Source organism: Condylostylus longicornis, unplaced genomic scaffold (assembly GCF_029603195.1).
Source record: "Condylostylus longicornis isolate FDR11 unplaced genomic scaffold, ASM2960319v2 ptg000145l, whole genome shotgun sequence".
Taxonomy (NCBI): domain Eukaryota; kingdom Metazoa; phylum Arthropoda; class Insecta; order Diptera; family Dolichopodidae; genus Condylostylus; species Condylostylus longicornis.
In genome coordinates, this window is record NW_026578113.1 from 1,606,481 (window position 1) to 1,625,863 (window position 19,383).

The 19,383-nt window shown below is 23.2% G+C and overlaps 1 protein-coding gene across 3 annotated transcripts in view; it reads right to left on the reverse strand.

Annotated features, from left to right (window-relative positions):
- The window catches only part of LOC129615744 (myosin heavy chain, non-muscle), a 96,609-nt gene that overhangs the window by 24,471 nt on the left and 52,755 nt on the right, over window positions 1–19,383 (reverse strand). For all 3 annotated transcript variants that reach the window (XM_055531114.1, XM_055531113.1, XM_055531115.1), the window contains exons 4-5: window positions 12,461–12,617; window positions 2,491–2,612 (exon numbers count right to left, since the gene is read on the reverse strand). In XM_055531114.1, coding sequence (XP_055387089.1) covers window positions 2,491–2,612; window positions 12,461–12,617 — 279 coding nt within the window. The remainder of the gene's footprint in view (window positions 1–2,490; window positions 2,613–12,460; window positions 12,618–19,383) is intronic.

Here is a 19,383-nt window from a genome sequence, read left to right on the forward strand (position 1 = left end):
AACACATACAAAATGTACTGCATACATAAATATAAAAATTAATTTAATAAGATATATACATTCATATATGTATGCATGCATATAGACTAAATATTTATTATCTCTATGTATTACGAATATATACTTCATACTTCTTTACAAATTTAGACATTAACTGATTACTATATACAGTAAACCTTGTTCTTTGGTAATACCAGTTCGAACACCATTTGAATTGTTATAGAAAAAATTTGAAAATTTAAGTTTACGCTCACTAAACGATTCTTAATTTGTTTTTTAAATTTAATTTTTCAATTAACTTTAAGAATATCGAATTGAAAGTTAAGGAGTGTTGAAATGATCATTCCATTTTTTTTTTTTACCATAAGATTCTACCGACTTTAAAAATCCGAAAATCGTATTAATACTTTCAAAAAATCATTTGGCGTAATTGAATAACGTACAAAACTATTCTGAAATTCTTAAAATTTTTTAAAATCAGCAACATACGAGAGAGTTTTACTGTTTCATTTTAATATTTTTTTTTTTTACAATATTCTTAACTAAATTATTTTCTGCACATCTCAACAATGCTTTCATTTTAATCTTTCGGCTTTAGTATTGAATAAAATAAAAAAAAAATATTATGAATTTGCCATTTTTGATTTTGTCGTTTTGTTATTTTATATTTGAAATACAACAGAAATGAATAAATTTACCGCCTCTAGTATAAATTGTAAATTTGAGAAAAAGTATTAATATCAAAGTTTTTTTACGTGGGTTTCTTTAGGAATACCTGTACACTATACAAATTGCAATAAAAAATTAGATTTTTTTTTTATATATAAAAATGTTTATTAAAGTAGGCATAAAAATTGACATAATAAGTTTTTTTTTTTCGTGCAAATTTGTAATTGTGTTATGGTAGTTTTCGTAATTCATAATCAAATATAAAATTGTTAATTGAATGGATTATTATAATAATATTTATAAGATATTACAAAGAATTGGATACAATATTAAATTTGCATAAATCATAATATTTAGAAATACACACATATGTATGTATGTATATACATGTTATATAATAATATTTATATGTATATGTATGTGTAGTATTTAAGAAATTAACACATCACAATTATTTAAACTGTGACATATTAATTAAAGCAATTTAATAGAGTATTTTAAAGAATATTTAAATGATTTTATCAAAGCATTTATAAGAAATTATGTAAAAATAGAATATATTGAGAGAATAAACTGTATAGGACTATACCGGACCCTGGGAATTAAAAATTCGAATCCCATTACGGATCATTTTATGTAGAATGATAGTATATCCCGCATCAATTTATTTAGAACAAAATGATTTTAATAAAAAAATATTTTATATGCAAATTAAAAATTATTTCATGTTTAATTTTTACAGGTTTAAATAATCTAAGTTATAAGATCTCAAGGATAATTTCTTAAGTGATATCATAAAAATGGACTACATATTATATAGATTTCAATCCTCGAAGTATGCAATTTAATTCTATAAAATTTAAAAATTAAACAACTGTTCCTGTTCTCAAATATTAAGTTTCTTAAATGAATTTTTGTGTAGCGCTATAAGTATAAAGTGATTATAAACTATTTTTTACTTTGGACATAATATTTATTTAATTAATATTAAAATTTTATTCGAATTATATTAAATCTATATAATTAAATTCTAATTCTATTTACAAATAATTAAATATACTCGTAGTTTAATTTACCTATACAAATTTGACGCTCAATTCTTTTAATTTTTCTTGTTTATTTATTTAAATTGCGTGACAATAATTTAAGATGCATGTTTATGAATTTAGTATATTTTATTAAACAAGAACTATTTAAATAAATTGAAAAAAATTTTTCTTTTGATTTATTTTTTCTATTAGCTTTAATTTGCGCACAATGACTTGTAAAGAAAAATTTAATAAAACTAAGAAAATTATTGAGTTTTATTATAGTTTAAAAAAAAAAATTAAATAAATGGAAAATTAAAAAAAAAAATTGAAAAGAAAAAAATAGTTATTAATTTTTTATTTTTAATTTTACTATTAAATTTTTACTAATTTTAACTTTTGTGCTTTTGGTACTTACGATCATTTCAAAAAAGGCTTAATACAAGGTTTTGTTCTTTATATGTAATTTTTTTTTCTATTCATAATTATTTTTTTAACATTTAAGTTTATTTTAATTAGATTAAAAAATATATTTTTTTTATAAATTGAAATAATTTATATTTTTAGACATTGATTTAATAAAAAAAATTTATTTAAAATAAATAGTGAGAATTGAAGAAAAAAATAATTTTGTACGTTTAAAGAAAAACAAAAAATTAATTTGAAAAAATTTAAAATATAAGTGTTGTCGTTGTTATTAAAATTTTTTACATTTTTTTTTTAATCCAAATTTTTATTTTGATTTTCTTTTTTTTTTAATTCTTATTTATATAATTGAAAAAAAATAACTTACCGCTCCAGATCCTTTAGGTTTTGAAGCAGCTACATAAGCTAAATACTGAATAACTTTTTTTGTATTTTCGGTTTTACCAGCACCTGATTCACCTGTACATAAAATTGATTGATCTTCACGATCTGCAAAAAGAAAAATAAAATAACATATAAATTAAATACGAATAAATTAAATAATACCAAGGACAAATAGAGTTTTCATTTTAAAACAAATTATATTCAAATTCGCATTAAATGTTTACATTAATGTTAATGTTATTTAATGTATAACATTTCTTAATCTGATTTTTATTCAAATGAACGAGCTGCCAATACAGTGTACTAATTACAATGCTGATTTTGTCATTTTTTATTCCCCCCTGGTTTGGAAACAATAAATTTCTAAAATATTCAAAAATCTCACAATCAAACTTGCCTCACAAATTCTTGCTTCTTATTCAAGAAATCCTTTCATTCAAAATTACATTTGAGTTTTAGCAAAATTAAAATACCTACATACATTTCTCTATTAAAATAAAATTGCAAAGCACAACATTAAAAAACTAATGAACTGGTCCGATAATAAAATATGTCACTGAACAAAAAAAAAAATTATAAAAAATTTATAAAAATTTTTGAATAAAATTCTGCACGACCACATTATTCATTATTTCTTGAAGGAATTCGAAATTTACTGAACGTTTATACGCCGACTAATCGACTTCAAAAATATATTACTGGATAGGAATGACGAGCTGCATATATTTCCGACTATATTGCAATATAATATGATGAATTGTTGTTATGAATATAGAAAATTGATAATTATGCATTTAACATTTCATTATATGTATACAAGGGCTGTCCCAGAATCAGGTAGCCTGACCAAGAAAGCACAAAAATTTTGAAAAAAAAAATAAGCCTGGCAGAAAGCCCTATCATTTTAAGGATTAACTGTCACACTTTTAATTTATTTTTTTTTTTTCAAAAGTGAACCAGATTCTACACAAGGGGGGTCTGTTCCCTCATATGCAATGATTAAAAATTGGGCAGCGCAGTTTAAACGTGGCCGTACGAGCTGTGATGATGAACATCGGACTGGTCGACCAAATTAGATCACCATGCCAGAAACGGTTAAAAAAATTCACAAAATTATACAAGACGACCGTCGATTGAAAGTGCGTGAGTTAGCTGATATAGTAGGCTTATCAAAAAGTGCTGTACATCGGATATTGACCGAAAATTTGGACATGAAAAAGCTTTGCGCAAGATAGGTACCACGTTTACTCACAATCGACCACAAACAACATCGTGAGGATGTTTCAATGCACTGTTTGGCCATGTTTACTTTTTAGTATTATTTAGTCTTATTTTTATAAGCCCGAATTTTTGCGTCGATTTATGACAATGAATGAAACATGGGTTCATCATTACACTCCTGAAACAAAAGAGCAGTCGAAACAATGGACCAGTAGGGAAGAACCGGCTCCGAAGAAGGCAAAAACAACTCGTACATAACATTTCTACAAATCATTATTAACTAATTTAAGTTTATTCATTCATTTTTATTAAAAATTTTCAATCATATAGCACTTAAAGCTTTTACAATATAGTGGCACGCACATTTTCAAGTAAATTCCTTTCATAATTTTTCTTATGACACAATCTTGTAAAACTTTTGTTATGAGATATCAATTAGTCTCATGACACCAATAAAACACTATTTTTGATTGAACACAAAAAACATAACACAAATATGCAATACACGTATAGAATGAAGTTCTTACAGTTTTCTTGTAAATAATAACTATAAAATTTTTTATTTTATATACAACTATAAAATAAAAAATTACAAAATAATTTAATATATGTGTGTATTTTAATATTTTGTCATCACAACAAATGGAATTACACACATTATACGTAAAACAAATAATTATTAAAAAAATCAATTTAAGAAAGAATAAAAATGAAACGATAAATCAATCAATCAAAATTTTCCATTTGTGTAGATTTGACATGAAAATTGTAATTAAATCAATATCAAATCTATTAAAAATCTTTCCTAAATTAGTAATTGATATTTGTTGTTGTTGTTGTAATAATAATATTAATGAATGTATTTTTGTAAATATCCAAATTTTAATTAAAATTGTAATTGAAATATTTTTATCAGAAATAATATAAATTCACATGTATTAATTAATTAATTCAAGGAGCTAGAGCTTAATTCATTAAAAAAAAATTAATTAAAGAAAAAATATGCAATTTTGTTTTAAAATTTACAAATCGGTTTTAAATTTATGTAGAGCCACTAACACCCTTAATACTTAATGGTTTGTAACTTTTATCGTAAAAGGTAATGTAAAAGTGCAACTTTTTTGTTTTTGTGAGTTGGACAAAATTAAACTTCAGACTTAACAGTAAGCTCTCCGGAGGTTTATAAATTTAGAAATATAATAAAGGTCTACGTATACAATAAAATTTAAGATTAAATCTAAGATAAAATCTTATTAATCTTTACATATCAGACTGAAATTATCTGATGAAGCTCAGATTTTACATCAAAACTTAATAATGGGTCTTACTCTTAAGTATCGAATTTTTAAGTTCGATATGCTTATTGTAAACACAAACTAGTTCATACAAATGATCTGTGTCTATAATAATATTTTTGAAATTTTTACTATAAATATCATTAACATTTAGTGATTTGATACTCAGAATTTGATCAAATATTCCTAAGAAATTACAGTCAAAATAAAAATTAGTTAATCGCTGTTCATATTCTTTTAAATTAATTGTCAATATTTTACTCTGAAAAAATCTAACAGTAAATTTAATGAGAATAGATATATTTCTATCATTTGCCGAATTACAATTTTTATGAGACTCAGAGTAAAATCACATATTTTGTTGTATATTTAAACTATAACCCTTAGTAAACAATAACTATAAGACTTAATTATTAAATTTTGGTATTCATAAAAAGTTTATGCAGAACAATTAGTTTATGCTGAATAATTTTATAAATAATATAATTTGATTAATCAATTAAATTAATTTGTTAGTATTTAATAAAACTATACAAATAAAGAAGATTATGATGCAAGTATATCCGAAATTCGATTGAAGAACATTTATTTGAACTTTTAATTAAAAAAATATTTTCGAAGTCGTACGTTAGAACATTTTTTACAGGTATTCGCATGATGTAAGAGCATATATGTACGCATATGAGGCAATTGGAAAACCAATCAAATCAAACACAAATTTAAGTAACATTTCTAAGATTAATTAATTTCAATATTTATAACAAATTTATCTTATTTACTAATCTTAATTGAATTTCTATACACGCTTATAAGTATACGATAACTTGCGATCGGTATTTATACAAATTTAATAACTATATGTATATACAATTTACAATAAATCTGTAGCATTAGTTTCTCATTTTTTTTTTTATTTTCAATCTTGCATTAAAATATTACGCAAATAGGTTCATTATATTGTCTTAGAAAGCTGCATCATTGTAATAATATTTTTTCTCATTTTTCTAATGTTTTTTCAATGCAATTCACTGCACTTAAAAAAATTACATAAGTATATATAGAGTTAATAGACTCAGTAACTGAGTTTTGTTATTAAATTAAAGTTTTTAATAGCTTCAATCATAATGACTATTAAGGAAATATTAATTTTTTTTCTTATTTTTTTTTTTTAAATCATCCATTTATGGTAATCTTTTTTCTATAAGGTCAAATCCAGTCATTTAATTTTTCATAAGATTTTATGGAAAAAAAATAATTTTAAAATGATTTTTCCATTAAGAAATAAAAAAATATGTTTAAAAAATTTTTGGATATTTTTTTTAATATTAAATCTTAAAATTGAATTAAGATATAAATTAAAAATCTAAAAAGTAATTTAATAATTCACTTAATATCAATAAGGTTAATTAATTTTCGTTATTTTTATGAAAAATTTTATGTTAATTAACAAAAAAATAACAAAATGAGTAAATATTTCATAAATTTAAAATATTTCATTAAATTTACAACCTTATTTCAAACCATATTTAGTTTAATAATTAAACGATATAAAAGTACATTAATATATATGTACGTGTATGTATATACACATGATTTTGGTGTGAAAATAAATTTATCATATTTTTCAAATGACTAAAAATAAAAATTGATTACTAAAAATAATTTTAAAATTTAAAGCAAAAGTGTTTTTCAATTAGCTAACATTTAATTAATCCAAATAGATTTTTCAAGCAAATTATATATGCATGTGTTAAGGTTCTTTTCAAAACGCAGTTCTAACTTAATACTAAATTGCAGTGTATATGTTTAACAAGAACTCCTTAAACCGTAAAGCTGTTCTTTTAACCCTTGTGTATAAACACTTTTAACTATAAGTTTATACCTGTAGTACCCGGGTATTTCATATATTTTTCATAGTGTAATGTTATATGTATCATTGTGAAAAATGATACTTTCAACATTCGAGTTTGAAAATTGATAGAAGACCGATAAGTTTTGTTGTTCTGATTTTGGTTTTTCTTAAATTAAAATTAATTTATGTTGTTCCGGCAAAGTAAAAAAATAACTGAAGACAACTTTTCTCGTACAAAATTTTTTTTGAATTTTGAAATGACTTACGAGCAACAACAGCTAAACTACATGATATTTATTGCAGAAGGTGATATCAATCTGAATTGTTTGTAAATGAGGAAAAAGATTGGATTCTAACAGAAAATAATAATAAGCAAATCTAATATTGGTAGGATGATACTGGTGAAAGTTCTCGTTTTGAAGTAGATAGTAATGATAGTATAGTGACACTCAAAAATGTGATGATGAAGAGAAAAAAATGTTGATTGAGTGTTCTACATCGTTCTAAGATATCAGAGAAAATTAGGACAATATTCCCGCAACATCGCATTTTTACTTCTCTTTAACTGCAAATTATTGAAAATATAGAGTTCCAGGATTATAGATTGCTCCAGGCAGAAACCAAGACTTTAGGTTAGTTAATCTGTTCAGTCTGCAAATATAAAATTCTAAGCAAGATTATCCTGTAAAATATTATGTTCTACTGCAAAATAATCTTAAAAAATTAAGTTTTCCAAATTTTAAGTGACGTAAAGTTTTGATGATAAATTAATAAACATCAATAGCTTTTAAAATTTCATCTGAATATCAACGAACATATACGTACGTGTGTGTACACAATTCAGAATTGAAGATTCACAATTCTGTAGAACAAATATTTATTCAATAAAATAGCAAATATTTATTGAAGATTCAATTGTAATAGAGAATTTAAATTAAATATTTTTTTATTTGAATAATAATTGAAGTTGAACTGATGACGGTATTTTTCCTTTTAAGAACTATTTTTGAGACGTTCTTTTGTATCTTATAATATGAATATATAAATATGTTTGTTTATGTATTATATTTTTCAAAACCATTTAGAGAAATGACCTTTACGTAACTAAAAAAGAGGAATCTTGTCATTGATCCTTTATTGTTCTTTCATTTGATGCAGCAACTACTATACACATATATGAAAAATGTGTCACCTTTTGCATATGTCCGTGTGTTGTTTGTTTTAAAATAAATGTACATACATATGTACGTACATATATAGATGTTACTCTTTCTAATATTTATGTGATATATCAGGAAATGATTAAGATTTGTTTTGCTATAGATTTTTTTCTTATAGATTAAATCAAATATAACCAAATATTTTAATCATTTAAATGAACTCATCAAATGTAGTCTATAATTATAAATGTCTTTAAGTACAAAATGATTTTAAACAAAAATTTTTAAAAATGAAAATAAAAAAAATGTCAACATAATTTTAATGTTTACGTATAGTTATGACACAATTTTTATTCACTCTTTTTAATCACCTACATTAAAATAATTTACGTATAAGAATTGGTCAGCGAATGTAGAATGAATGACGTTTATAAAAGATGAATCTCTAATATTCTCTAATAGATAATTCTCTAATCGGAATGATATACAGAAATACGAAAAAATAATACGGAAATGCTTATTTAAATAGTCTAGACTAGATTCTAGAACATTCAATTAATATACAAGGATATAAAGTGCAAAAAAGAACATATTTGGAAAATAAATTTTTCCAAGTATACGTCGTATGTTAGTGCTAAATAACTATTATAATTTTCGGATTAGGTTATTAAAATTGCATTGTACGATTGCTCTTCAAATTGCTTTTTAAAACAATATGTGGCAACATTAATATACATAATGAGAAATAATGGGTTAACTAGCCTAGAGATATGCAATTTTTTTCTAAAAAAAAGTACCAGAATATTGCTTTAAAATTTTATTACAGAATTCTTTTGAACCTCACGTTTTTGTCAGAACTTCACGCAAAATCCCTTAACCTATCACTTTAAAGAGGATAACAATTCTTAAATTTACTGAAATAATAAACTTCTTTATAAGCAATCATTGAAATTATGTACTTTTTCAATGAATTATTTTATGTAATTTATAAAAGTATGTAAAACACGAGTAATAAGTTTTATTTTTATTACAAATTAATGAATGCAATATAATAAATATAAATCAAAATAAAATATCGGAAAATTTAACAAATGTACTTATTAAATATTTCTAATCGTAATCTATTAGCTAATGTTATTTGAAACGTGATCAACATAATAAAATATTATAAAAAAAAAAAATTCGAATCAATTATTTGAAATATTTATAAAAAAATTTACTAAAAAATTTTTATAAATAGTTTAATGAAAGAATATTTTTAATATAATTTATTGAATATCAACTTTATAGTATTAAATTTTTGAATCCATAATACGTATACGTTCCAGCAATTACTTATATGTATCAAGTGCTAATATAACGTTACTATTACATATTTAAATTATTAACTTATGTTAAAAAATTTCACACTTTTATTTTAAAGTGAGCCAAATTAAAATTCTGTAAAAGAAATATTGGTTACACTTTTTTCTCTTCAATTTTAAATTTTAGTATTCAATTAAAATACTTATTGCCTTAACAAATATGTCATTTTTATATATTTATTTTAAAATTTTTTTACTCCATATTATATTCCGAATTTTATGAGGAATTCAAGAAAAAATTTTTTTTTCTTTAATAGGTATAAAAGGTTTGTAATTTCTAAATGAAAACATAGTCAATTTTAGTAGCTACTACTAACAGTATCTAGTTAGCTTTTTTTTTTAAACAAACAAATAATACATAAGTAATTAAAAATGTTCAAATATGTAAGTATTCTGAGCTAAGGATATTCCAGGCCGGTATGGAATTTTAAGTTTCAACACTACTTTGAATTTTAGATTGCAGTTGTCATCGCTTTCATTGTTGTAGCAACATGTGAACCATCAGGAATTGCTGCTCCACTTGCTTTAGGTCCACAACCTGGTTTGCCATTAGCAGCTGCACCTGCTGCCTTACCCCTTGCAGCTGCATACGGTGCATTACCATTAACAGCCGCTGTAGCGGGTTCACCATTTGCCGCAAGACCGGCTGCATTTCAATATGCTGCAGGACCTGCACCTCTACCATTTGCTGCAGGACCAGCTGCATTGCCATTTGCCGCAGGACCAGCTGCATTACAATTTGCCGCAGGACCAGCTAGATTACCATTAGCAGCCGGGCCAGCACCATTAGCATTAGCAGCAGGACCAGCTGGATTACCATTAGCAGCAGGACCAGCTGCATTATCATTAGCAGCAGGACCAGCTGGATTACCATTAGCAGCAGGACCAGCTGGATTACCATTAGCAGCAGGGCCAGCTGCATTACCATTAGCAGCAGGACCAGCTGCATTACCTTTAGCAGTAGGGCCAGCCCCATTAGCAGTACATGCACCTAGTTTTGTTACATCTAGAAGTTCACAATTTCAAGCACGTAATTTTAATGGAATCGCTGCACCAATTATAACAGCAATTCCTGCACCATTAAGATTAAGTGCTGCAGCAACATATTCAGCTAATTATAATTTGCCTGTAGCTGCCGAAGTAGCTCCAATATTAGGTTAAGTTGTAAATTATGTTGAAAATAAGTGATAGGAAAATATTTTTAGAACATTTTTTTTTGTTTTTTGTATTTACTTGCCTTTGAAAAATAAAGATAAAATACACTGTTATGTACATGTTTAAGAAATTGAATTAAAGTTTTTGAAAACTTTTGATCACATTACTTTTTTCTAATAAAATATTTAAAAATTTATTTTTCATGTGAAAATTTCGAGGTAACTATTAAAATCACAACGTGGAATATTTATAAATATCACATTTTGAGAAAAGATTACTGACACCACTATCTCTCAAGTGACAACTACTGACACCACTATCTTTTAAAAGTGTAAGCATGCAATAAAACTAATGTTCTACGAAACTGATACAAATTCAAATAATCATTAAAACTGAAATGTATGTAGTGATAATTAATTAACGTCAAGTGATCCTGGTCACTAAAATTATTATAAATTTTTTTATGTCTTCATTGTCTCTTCTTACTTTCAAATATACTGAGCTGCACAATATATTTTGTTATAATTTTAATAGAAACGATGCAATATTTTATATTGTATTAAACTTTCATATTACATGGCAATTAAATATTCCTCCTGCACTATATTAACAAATCTAAAATAAATTACAAAATGTTAAAACTCGAATTTTCACATAAAAACCGTATGGTACATAAGTATGCAAGTACAATATGCTATACATTTGTATATATGTATATGGACATAATAATATACTATGTATACACTCTTTACTTAAATAAATGACTGAAGTTAAACAAAGAAAGTTGAATTATGCAAATTAATAGGTAAAATATTCAAGGTTATTTGACTCTTTCCTTTTAGTGTGCTATTTGTGGTTTTCTATATGTATATAAAGCATATTTAAATATTCAAATTGCATCCGACACTTTAATGGTGATTTTGAAAACAAAAAGTTAACCCTAATTTAACATTATTTTTTAATAAAATATTGTTAATGCTGGAAGGTTTTTCTTTTTTTTACGTTTTTTTCCATTCAACTGGTATTAATATTACATATGTAAATAAGTAAATACATTCACATATATGTATTATATTTTACAATTTTTTTTCTTTTTATTGTTAAAAATTGAAATCATACTAAAAATGAGTCATTTTTGAATTGTGAAAATGTAACACCTTTTCACAATTCATTATATTTATTCAGTTCAATTGGATGGTTTTCAGACTGTTAATATACATAAAAGTAGATTACACGATGATTTATAATATTAATTGGGGGGAAAACACAAAATACGATAATGAATCATAATATCATAAATTTAAAGTATAACAGTTACATTATTTCAAATCTGACTATATTTTTCCAAAGTTATTTGTTTCTATATGTATGGTAAACAAACCAACCAAAGGAAGATGATAAAAAAAAAATCAGTCATCGTGTTTAATCAGAAATCTACAACAAATATTTTATGAATTTCAAAGCATATTTTGTACAATTTAAGAGTATGCACGTATTTCTATTTGGGGACAATGAAAAATTTGCATAATATTTTGTTGAATCATAATTTCTCAAATAACTAGTATATGAAAAAATTTCATTAGCAATTTTATAGGACCAGCGAAACCAGCGTAAGGATTTTCTTTTCAATTTATTCAAATTTTAAAAATCATTCTACCAAAGCACTTTGACTTGGGTTGGAATTACTTCGAAACCATATCATCAGACTATAATAGCAGTTTTTAAACTTTATAATCTTTAAGTCAACTGCAACTGTAATTATTATAAATTCCTGACACTAATTTTATCTGAGAGACGCTTAATTACAAGTTAGAATTTGACACAAATCTTATTTTTCAATTTAAGACCCATACTTACTTAAAATTTGTATACAAAATTTATTTTTATTTCAAAAAACAAAACTTACCTTGTAACATAGATCTATATGCAGTATCTGTAATAGCAAAAACATGTGGAGGCACTTCGTGTCGTTTTATACCCTTATATCTTTCCATAATTTTTTCCGTATAAATTGGAAGTTTTTTATACGGATTAACTACTACACAGAAAAGACCGGAATATGTCTGTAAAATTTTAAAAATTGAAATTAAAATAATTTATAATTTTCAAATATATAAGTATATATGTAAATTATAATGTGATTTTATAAAAATTCGAAATGCATTGAAATTCAAAATATTCAAACAACTCATATATTATACATATTAAATATTTTGAATAGATCCTGTAACTTGATAAAATATAATAAACAAAATCTAATCTTGAACTTTTATAAAAAATCACAAAGAAGCAATTGTAGAAAGGAAAGTATAAATTAGGACAATTCACAGGGCTGTAATTTAAAGAGAATTCAACATTTTTAAATTTTCATTGTTCTACAATCCGCACTGTAATTTCTAGAACAGTTTGTAATACATCATAGAATGTTATTCGATTGAATATTTTTTGCTCGTGTGAAATAAAAACGTGCAAATTTAGGAAATTTTTTTTAGCATTATTTTCTATATAAGTACACAAAAAGTACAAATATGCAGATGACTAATTAAAACAATTTACAAGAAACAAAGAATAATAATTTCCATTCATAATTATCACATTCAAAATTTTGTATAACAGCTTTTTTATTTTTTGTTGACTTACAAGGCGCACGTAACATATACGTACATATATTTTTTGTACAAGTAATTATATAGTTACAAAAAAACCGTTTGTGGAATTTAATGACGTCTTATATTTGACCTTTATATATGCAATTAATAATTAAGTTGTATCCTTTTCAATTTCTTCATTAAAAAAAAATCAATTTAAATTTCTTAAAATATGTATAAAAATATAAAAAAAAAAGAAAGTGCCATCTGTTTGAAAATATCAAAATTATTATTATTCATACCTTAGTTCAATATTAGCAATAATAAAGAAATTTTAAATTTTATATGAAATTTTTTGAAAGCATATTATAAGAGTTCGCAGAAAGATTAGTTGAATGTAAACAAATCAAAAATATTATGACTCAGAGCATAGGGTAAGGTAAAGAAATTCGAAATTTTCTTTTAAAAATTTCTTTAAAAAATTTTTTTTATTATTCAATCATTTTTTTTTTTCAAAATTTTAATAAATTTTTTGAGGGGATGAAAAAATTTCATTCTAATTTTAATGAAATATTTCTATTTTAACAAAAAATTTAACCTAGAAAATTTGAACAAAAAAAAAAAAGAACTTATTAAAATATTCTTGAATCAAAAAGATCATCAATGTTGAACATTTTAATTGAATCAATGACAATAATTACATCTTCATATTTAAATTGGAATGAACAAAATGAAATGAGCAAAAATTATAAAAACACGATTTTCTTCAAATACACACACACACTGTTATACGTTCTCAATATTATTTTTTGCAAATTTAAAAATTTTGTTTTGATAAAAATAAAAAGAAAAAATATTTTCATTATTTTTAACAATTTTGTAAGATTAATTTTTTTTTTAAATTTTGATTACAAATTTACGTCATATTTTTCTCAGTATATGCATAAAAATGTGTATGTACATAAAAATATACACAACACACATACATTCTTATGTTAAATTGGTTTCAATTTTAGAGAAATTTTTTTTTGGCCATTCGATTTTTGCAATAAGATGTTAACATAACCATTCGTCGGTTTGCCTTCAATACATTTTGAAAATAATTTCTTTGACATTGCCATAACCTTACATTATCCTGATCGTATTTATTATACCCTGTAGAGTAAGATGTCCAGATTGTATCAGTACTTATGAATTGTAAAGTACTGGTACTTGAAGATTCTGAATTGTATAACGTTAGTTTTACTGCAAATTTTAAAGTCGTGCTTAATGTTAATCTACCTCAGTTTAGAAAATTAAAAAATTTGATATATGTTCATAGTCGAATATTGGGAGAGATATTTTTCTTACACCTAGAAATGTAAAATTTATTCAGCAATTGAATTATTAGTATTGCTGAAGAATTTTTACAGCAATATTAGTATTGCTGAAGAAAATAAATTTAAGCAAATAAATTTTTTCTCAATGTAACCAGTCATGTTTTTTTATATATTAAATTAATAAAAAATAATTTTATTAAATTGTGTAAGTGCACACAGCATAAGAAGATTTTGGTTATAAAAATGTTATGACATCATTTTTTTTTCTATTAAAATATGAAAAATATTATTTAAATGCTATTACATAATTTTTTAAGGACAATGTCATTTTTTTCTGTGTCAAAAGGTTAAGTTTGTATTACAAGTTTAATGTTTTGTTAAGCAAAAGAATTACAAATATTTTCAATTGACTCGTTTTTGAAACAGCACAAGAATAAAATTATGAATTGAGTTAGAAAAATGAAAATTTACAAAATTTTGCGATTAAAAATCATTTCAATTAATTTTTGATACCCCCAAAAATTCGAAAACGGAAAGTGACACTTTCTAGTATATTTACTGGCCATCTCATATGTGTTAGCAACAATAACTATATTTCTTTTAATAATAAAGAAATTTTTCATACTATTCATTATTTTTTCAAATATTTTTTAATTAAAAATTCTTGAATAACATTCAAATTATTTACATGTAAGTATAATTACAAAAAAAACAAATTTTAGAAGCAAAAATTTCAAAATATTTCAAGTGCAAGATGCACGCATTTATGACTACATACAAGAAAAGAAAATGACATCTAATAATAGCATTATATGATTTATTATATTGAAGCTATAATAATTTATTTATTTGAGTATTTATTTTTTTTTTTTCAATTTATACATTAATGCGTTTAAATGTCCTAAATAAATGCGCCGGAACAAAATACTATTATAATTAATTACATGTTATTTTAGGTCGGCTCTTTTGAAATTTTTACAAAATTAAAAATAATTAATTTTCTTTTGTTTTTTTTAAAATGTTCATGACTGTATTATAATATATAATAATCGGATTTCATAAAAAAATTCGAATCCAATTGTATTCGCATTCAATAAAAAAAAATTCAGACAATTGTGATTACAATTAAGTAGTTATTTCTAGTAAAATTTGACATTTGATTTATTGTTCGTTTTTAAACAGTATGTAATGACTTGTAACGCCATCTACAAAATTATTATTATTATTATTATTATTATTATTATTATTATTATTATTATTATTATTATTATTATTATTATTAATATTATTATTATTATAACAATTTTATTGTATTAGTAATATCTTTATTTTAGACTCTAAAACTCTAAACGAATGGTAGTAGGAACAACATTTGCATAGGTTTCTCTAAATAAAACAGGTATCAAATAAAATTCTTTCAACAAATTGTCTTAATTACATGAAATACTCACTGTGTATATGTATGTAAATATATGTTTATAAAAGTAAAAAAAAAATTAATTTTTTTTTGAGAACCAGAACCAGAACCAGAAATGCAAATAAAGAAAATATGTATGTAGGTATAATAAATATAATAATTTTATGCAAAATTAAAAAATTTATTAATTTTTACAAACATGAAAAAAAAAATATAAAAAATGAAATTTTTCCCATTTTTCTGATTTTTTTTTTCTAGACATTTTTAGCAAATGAGCAAATGTATATTTGACAAATATGTTAAATTTGATTGACACTTTTGATAATGAACTGAAAATGAAGAGAAAATGTCAATCAATAAAAAAAATATGCAAATAAAAAAACAGCACATTTAAAATAATTGGTTTCATTAAAAAAATTTATTTTATTATTATTGAGACTTTAAATTAAAAAAAAAAATACATTAAAATTTATTTGCATATTATTGTAATGCGTTGGGGAGCAGTGTGAATTTTTTAATAAAAACGTTAATTAAAATCAATATTTGTAAGGAATATTAAATGATAATGGGAATTCTCAAATCAAATGGCTCAAATATTACATAAAATTGCGCATAGTAATCCTACAAGCTAAAATTTATAAATTTTTTAAAAAAATATTGAGAGTTTATATTTGAGAAATGTAAAAAATAAAATGATGCCTTTAAAAAAGAATGTCAATAATAAGTTAAATTGAATGGTTTATTTCAAAAGTGGCTTAGGTCCATTTCAAATAAAAATGAAATTTTGCTCGACTCAAAGGTTTAAATAAACCTTTTGCTTTATATTATGTTTATTTCCTATATCCATGAGTTTCAATTCCAACTATTGATATTATATCATTGCTTTGGAAATAAATGTGAGTTTTAAGATTGCAAATGGACTTGGGTCATTTTTAAAATAAACCATTCAAATATTAAACTAAAATTTATTGGCATTTTGTTAAACCGACCTTAACTTCAAAATAATTTTCATTAAATAATTTTTATTATCGCATTCAATAAGTATTTATTATTTAATAAAACAAAATAAGGTTATTGAATAATTATTAAATAATATTCCTGAATATTAAATCTGTGTACATATATACAAAAACTATTACGTGTGTTAGTTAATATATTCAGATTATTATAGAGTTCTACTTAAACCAATCAGAGTATATGTACAAAGAACAATTAAAATTATTTAATTTAAAGCAAAAAATAAAAAAAAAACAATTATGATAATTTTCAATACTAACTATAAAAAGCTACTGTTTTGCTATTTTTTTTCTCATTTTTATCTATAAATAAAAAAACTGATTAAATTTATTTGCATATTACAAAAAAAAATTCTAAAAAGTAAAGTATGTAGAAGCAAAAATCTATTAAAATTACAATTTTTATTATCAGAAATTTTTTTATTGACAAATTCTAATGTAAATTGAGTACAAAAAAGATGTGACTTGTTTTTTTTTTTTAACACAATTTTTATGATCACGTTGAGTTTTTTTAAAATTCCATTCTAATAAAAATATTTTATAGTTTTTTCCAATAAAAATTAATATAAAAACAATTTTAATTAATTGTAATATTTTAATATTCTATAATATTTTCTACATGTACATGCAATCAAAACAAAAAATCTTAAATTATCACTTGAAATGATTAACGTAAGTAAGTGTGTATTAGTTGTTCACCAATTTAAAAATATTCAAAGGAAAATTTGTCATTTACCGACACCAATTTTTTTCCGATTTGAGGTTATTTTACAAGAATTTTTTATTAATGCAGTATTATATAATCAAAAATATACTACAAATTTAAATTAATCATTAGATGTGTAAAATAAAATTTTTTATAGAGCTGTTCGTTATACTTTCAGCTAAGAAGTTCCGCAAATTTAGTTTAAATTTTAGGATAGAAAACTTGTCTATGATGAGAAAATGCCGCCATTTTCATATTATTTCTGATTATAATTTCTCTCATATCTTTCAATTATCATTATCGTCATTAACAGATCTACCAGCGGTAATAGAGGTCATTTATGTATGTACATCAAAGGTATTGACAAATTTATATTTTTAATAATAAAATTCTATTTCCAATATGAACCATTTGTTTGAGAATTTAAGGAAATCAAATTGAGAATGATTAACAATATACGTATGTATGTATATTATGGTAAAAATTAAAATTAATTAGTAATAATTACACCATGTAGTCAGAAATTAATTTTATAAATACTCTATAAATATTTATATATACGTACACCGAATAAAATAAAAAATCATTAATAAAATAATTACTGTAAGATTTACTCATCTTCAGGTGACTTACTTCAAGCAATAATGTGATGTATTTTTATTTTCTTTGCTGCATACTTGTTTATATGATTTTTTAAAAAAGAATTTTATCTTAAAAAATGTGACTCATAATTTTGGTATGATTCTTCTACTTCTTCCAAGGATATTTTTGTGTTCATCTACTCATACAAAATAATTTTTCTATCTAGCTTTCCAGATAGAAAATATTCATAAAAGACACACAATTCTATATAATTTCTATAATATTATCTTTGTATAATATACTCATGTATACGCTCTTTCTTTAAGATTCATATCATTATTAGTCATCCTCCACATATTAACAAATACGTATTGGTTTTATCATTTTCTTGAAAGGAAAACATTCTTATATTGTTGGTGTTGTCTTTTTTTTTTCTTTCACTTAAATACTTTTCCTGTTACAAGTTCGTTTTTTATGTAAGTTATGCACTATATTATGATGAATGTATGTATGTACATAAAAAAAGACATTCATGTCTGTGGAATTTTTTTGATAAAATAAAAAATAAATAAATTTAATAATAAAGATATTTTAGCCATAACGCATATAAAAATTTCATATCTATATAAAAAAACAACAAAAATAATAATAAAAAGAAGCATATATATATATGTACATATATAGAAAATATGAATAAGAACATTGACAAGGGAATATTCGACAATGTGCATTTTAATAATATTTACAAGAGCGCGTTAACTAAATCCGTAATAATAAGATATGTCCAACTTGTTTTACGCTTATGCGCATTAAAGAAAGTACACAAATATACATATTTATATGTACATTGTAATTAAATCACACAATACTAAAATTATTAAAGTGAAATTAATAAAATCACTTTATTATACTAGATCTCAATCAAAATCAAATATAATATCAAATACTGGCAACTATTTAAATTTAAAGTAATCTTATGAATTTTTAAATAATTCGAAGCTTATTTTGTGTTTGACAAAGCAACATAATTTATGCCTTAGTATGTCAAAAAACTGGTAATTCTTCTATTACTTTAATCATTTAAAAAACGGACTATACATTTTGTATTACATCTTTTAACTCATAGATTGATAAAACCCTGCGCAAGTGTCAAGTATTAGTAAGATGTAATTATCAATGTTTTCCGTATTCTTTGTCGTAA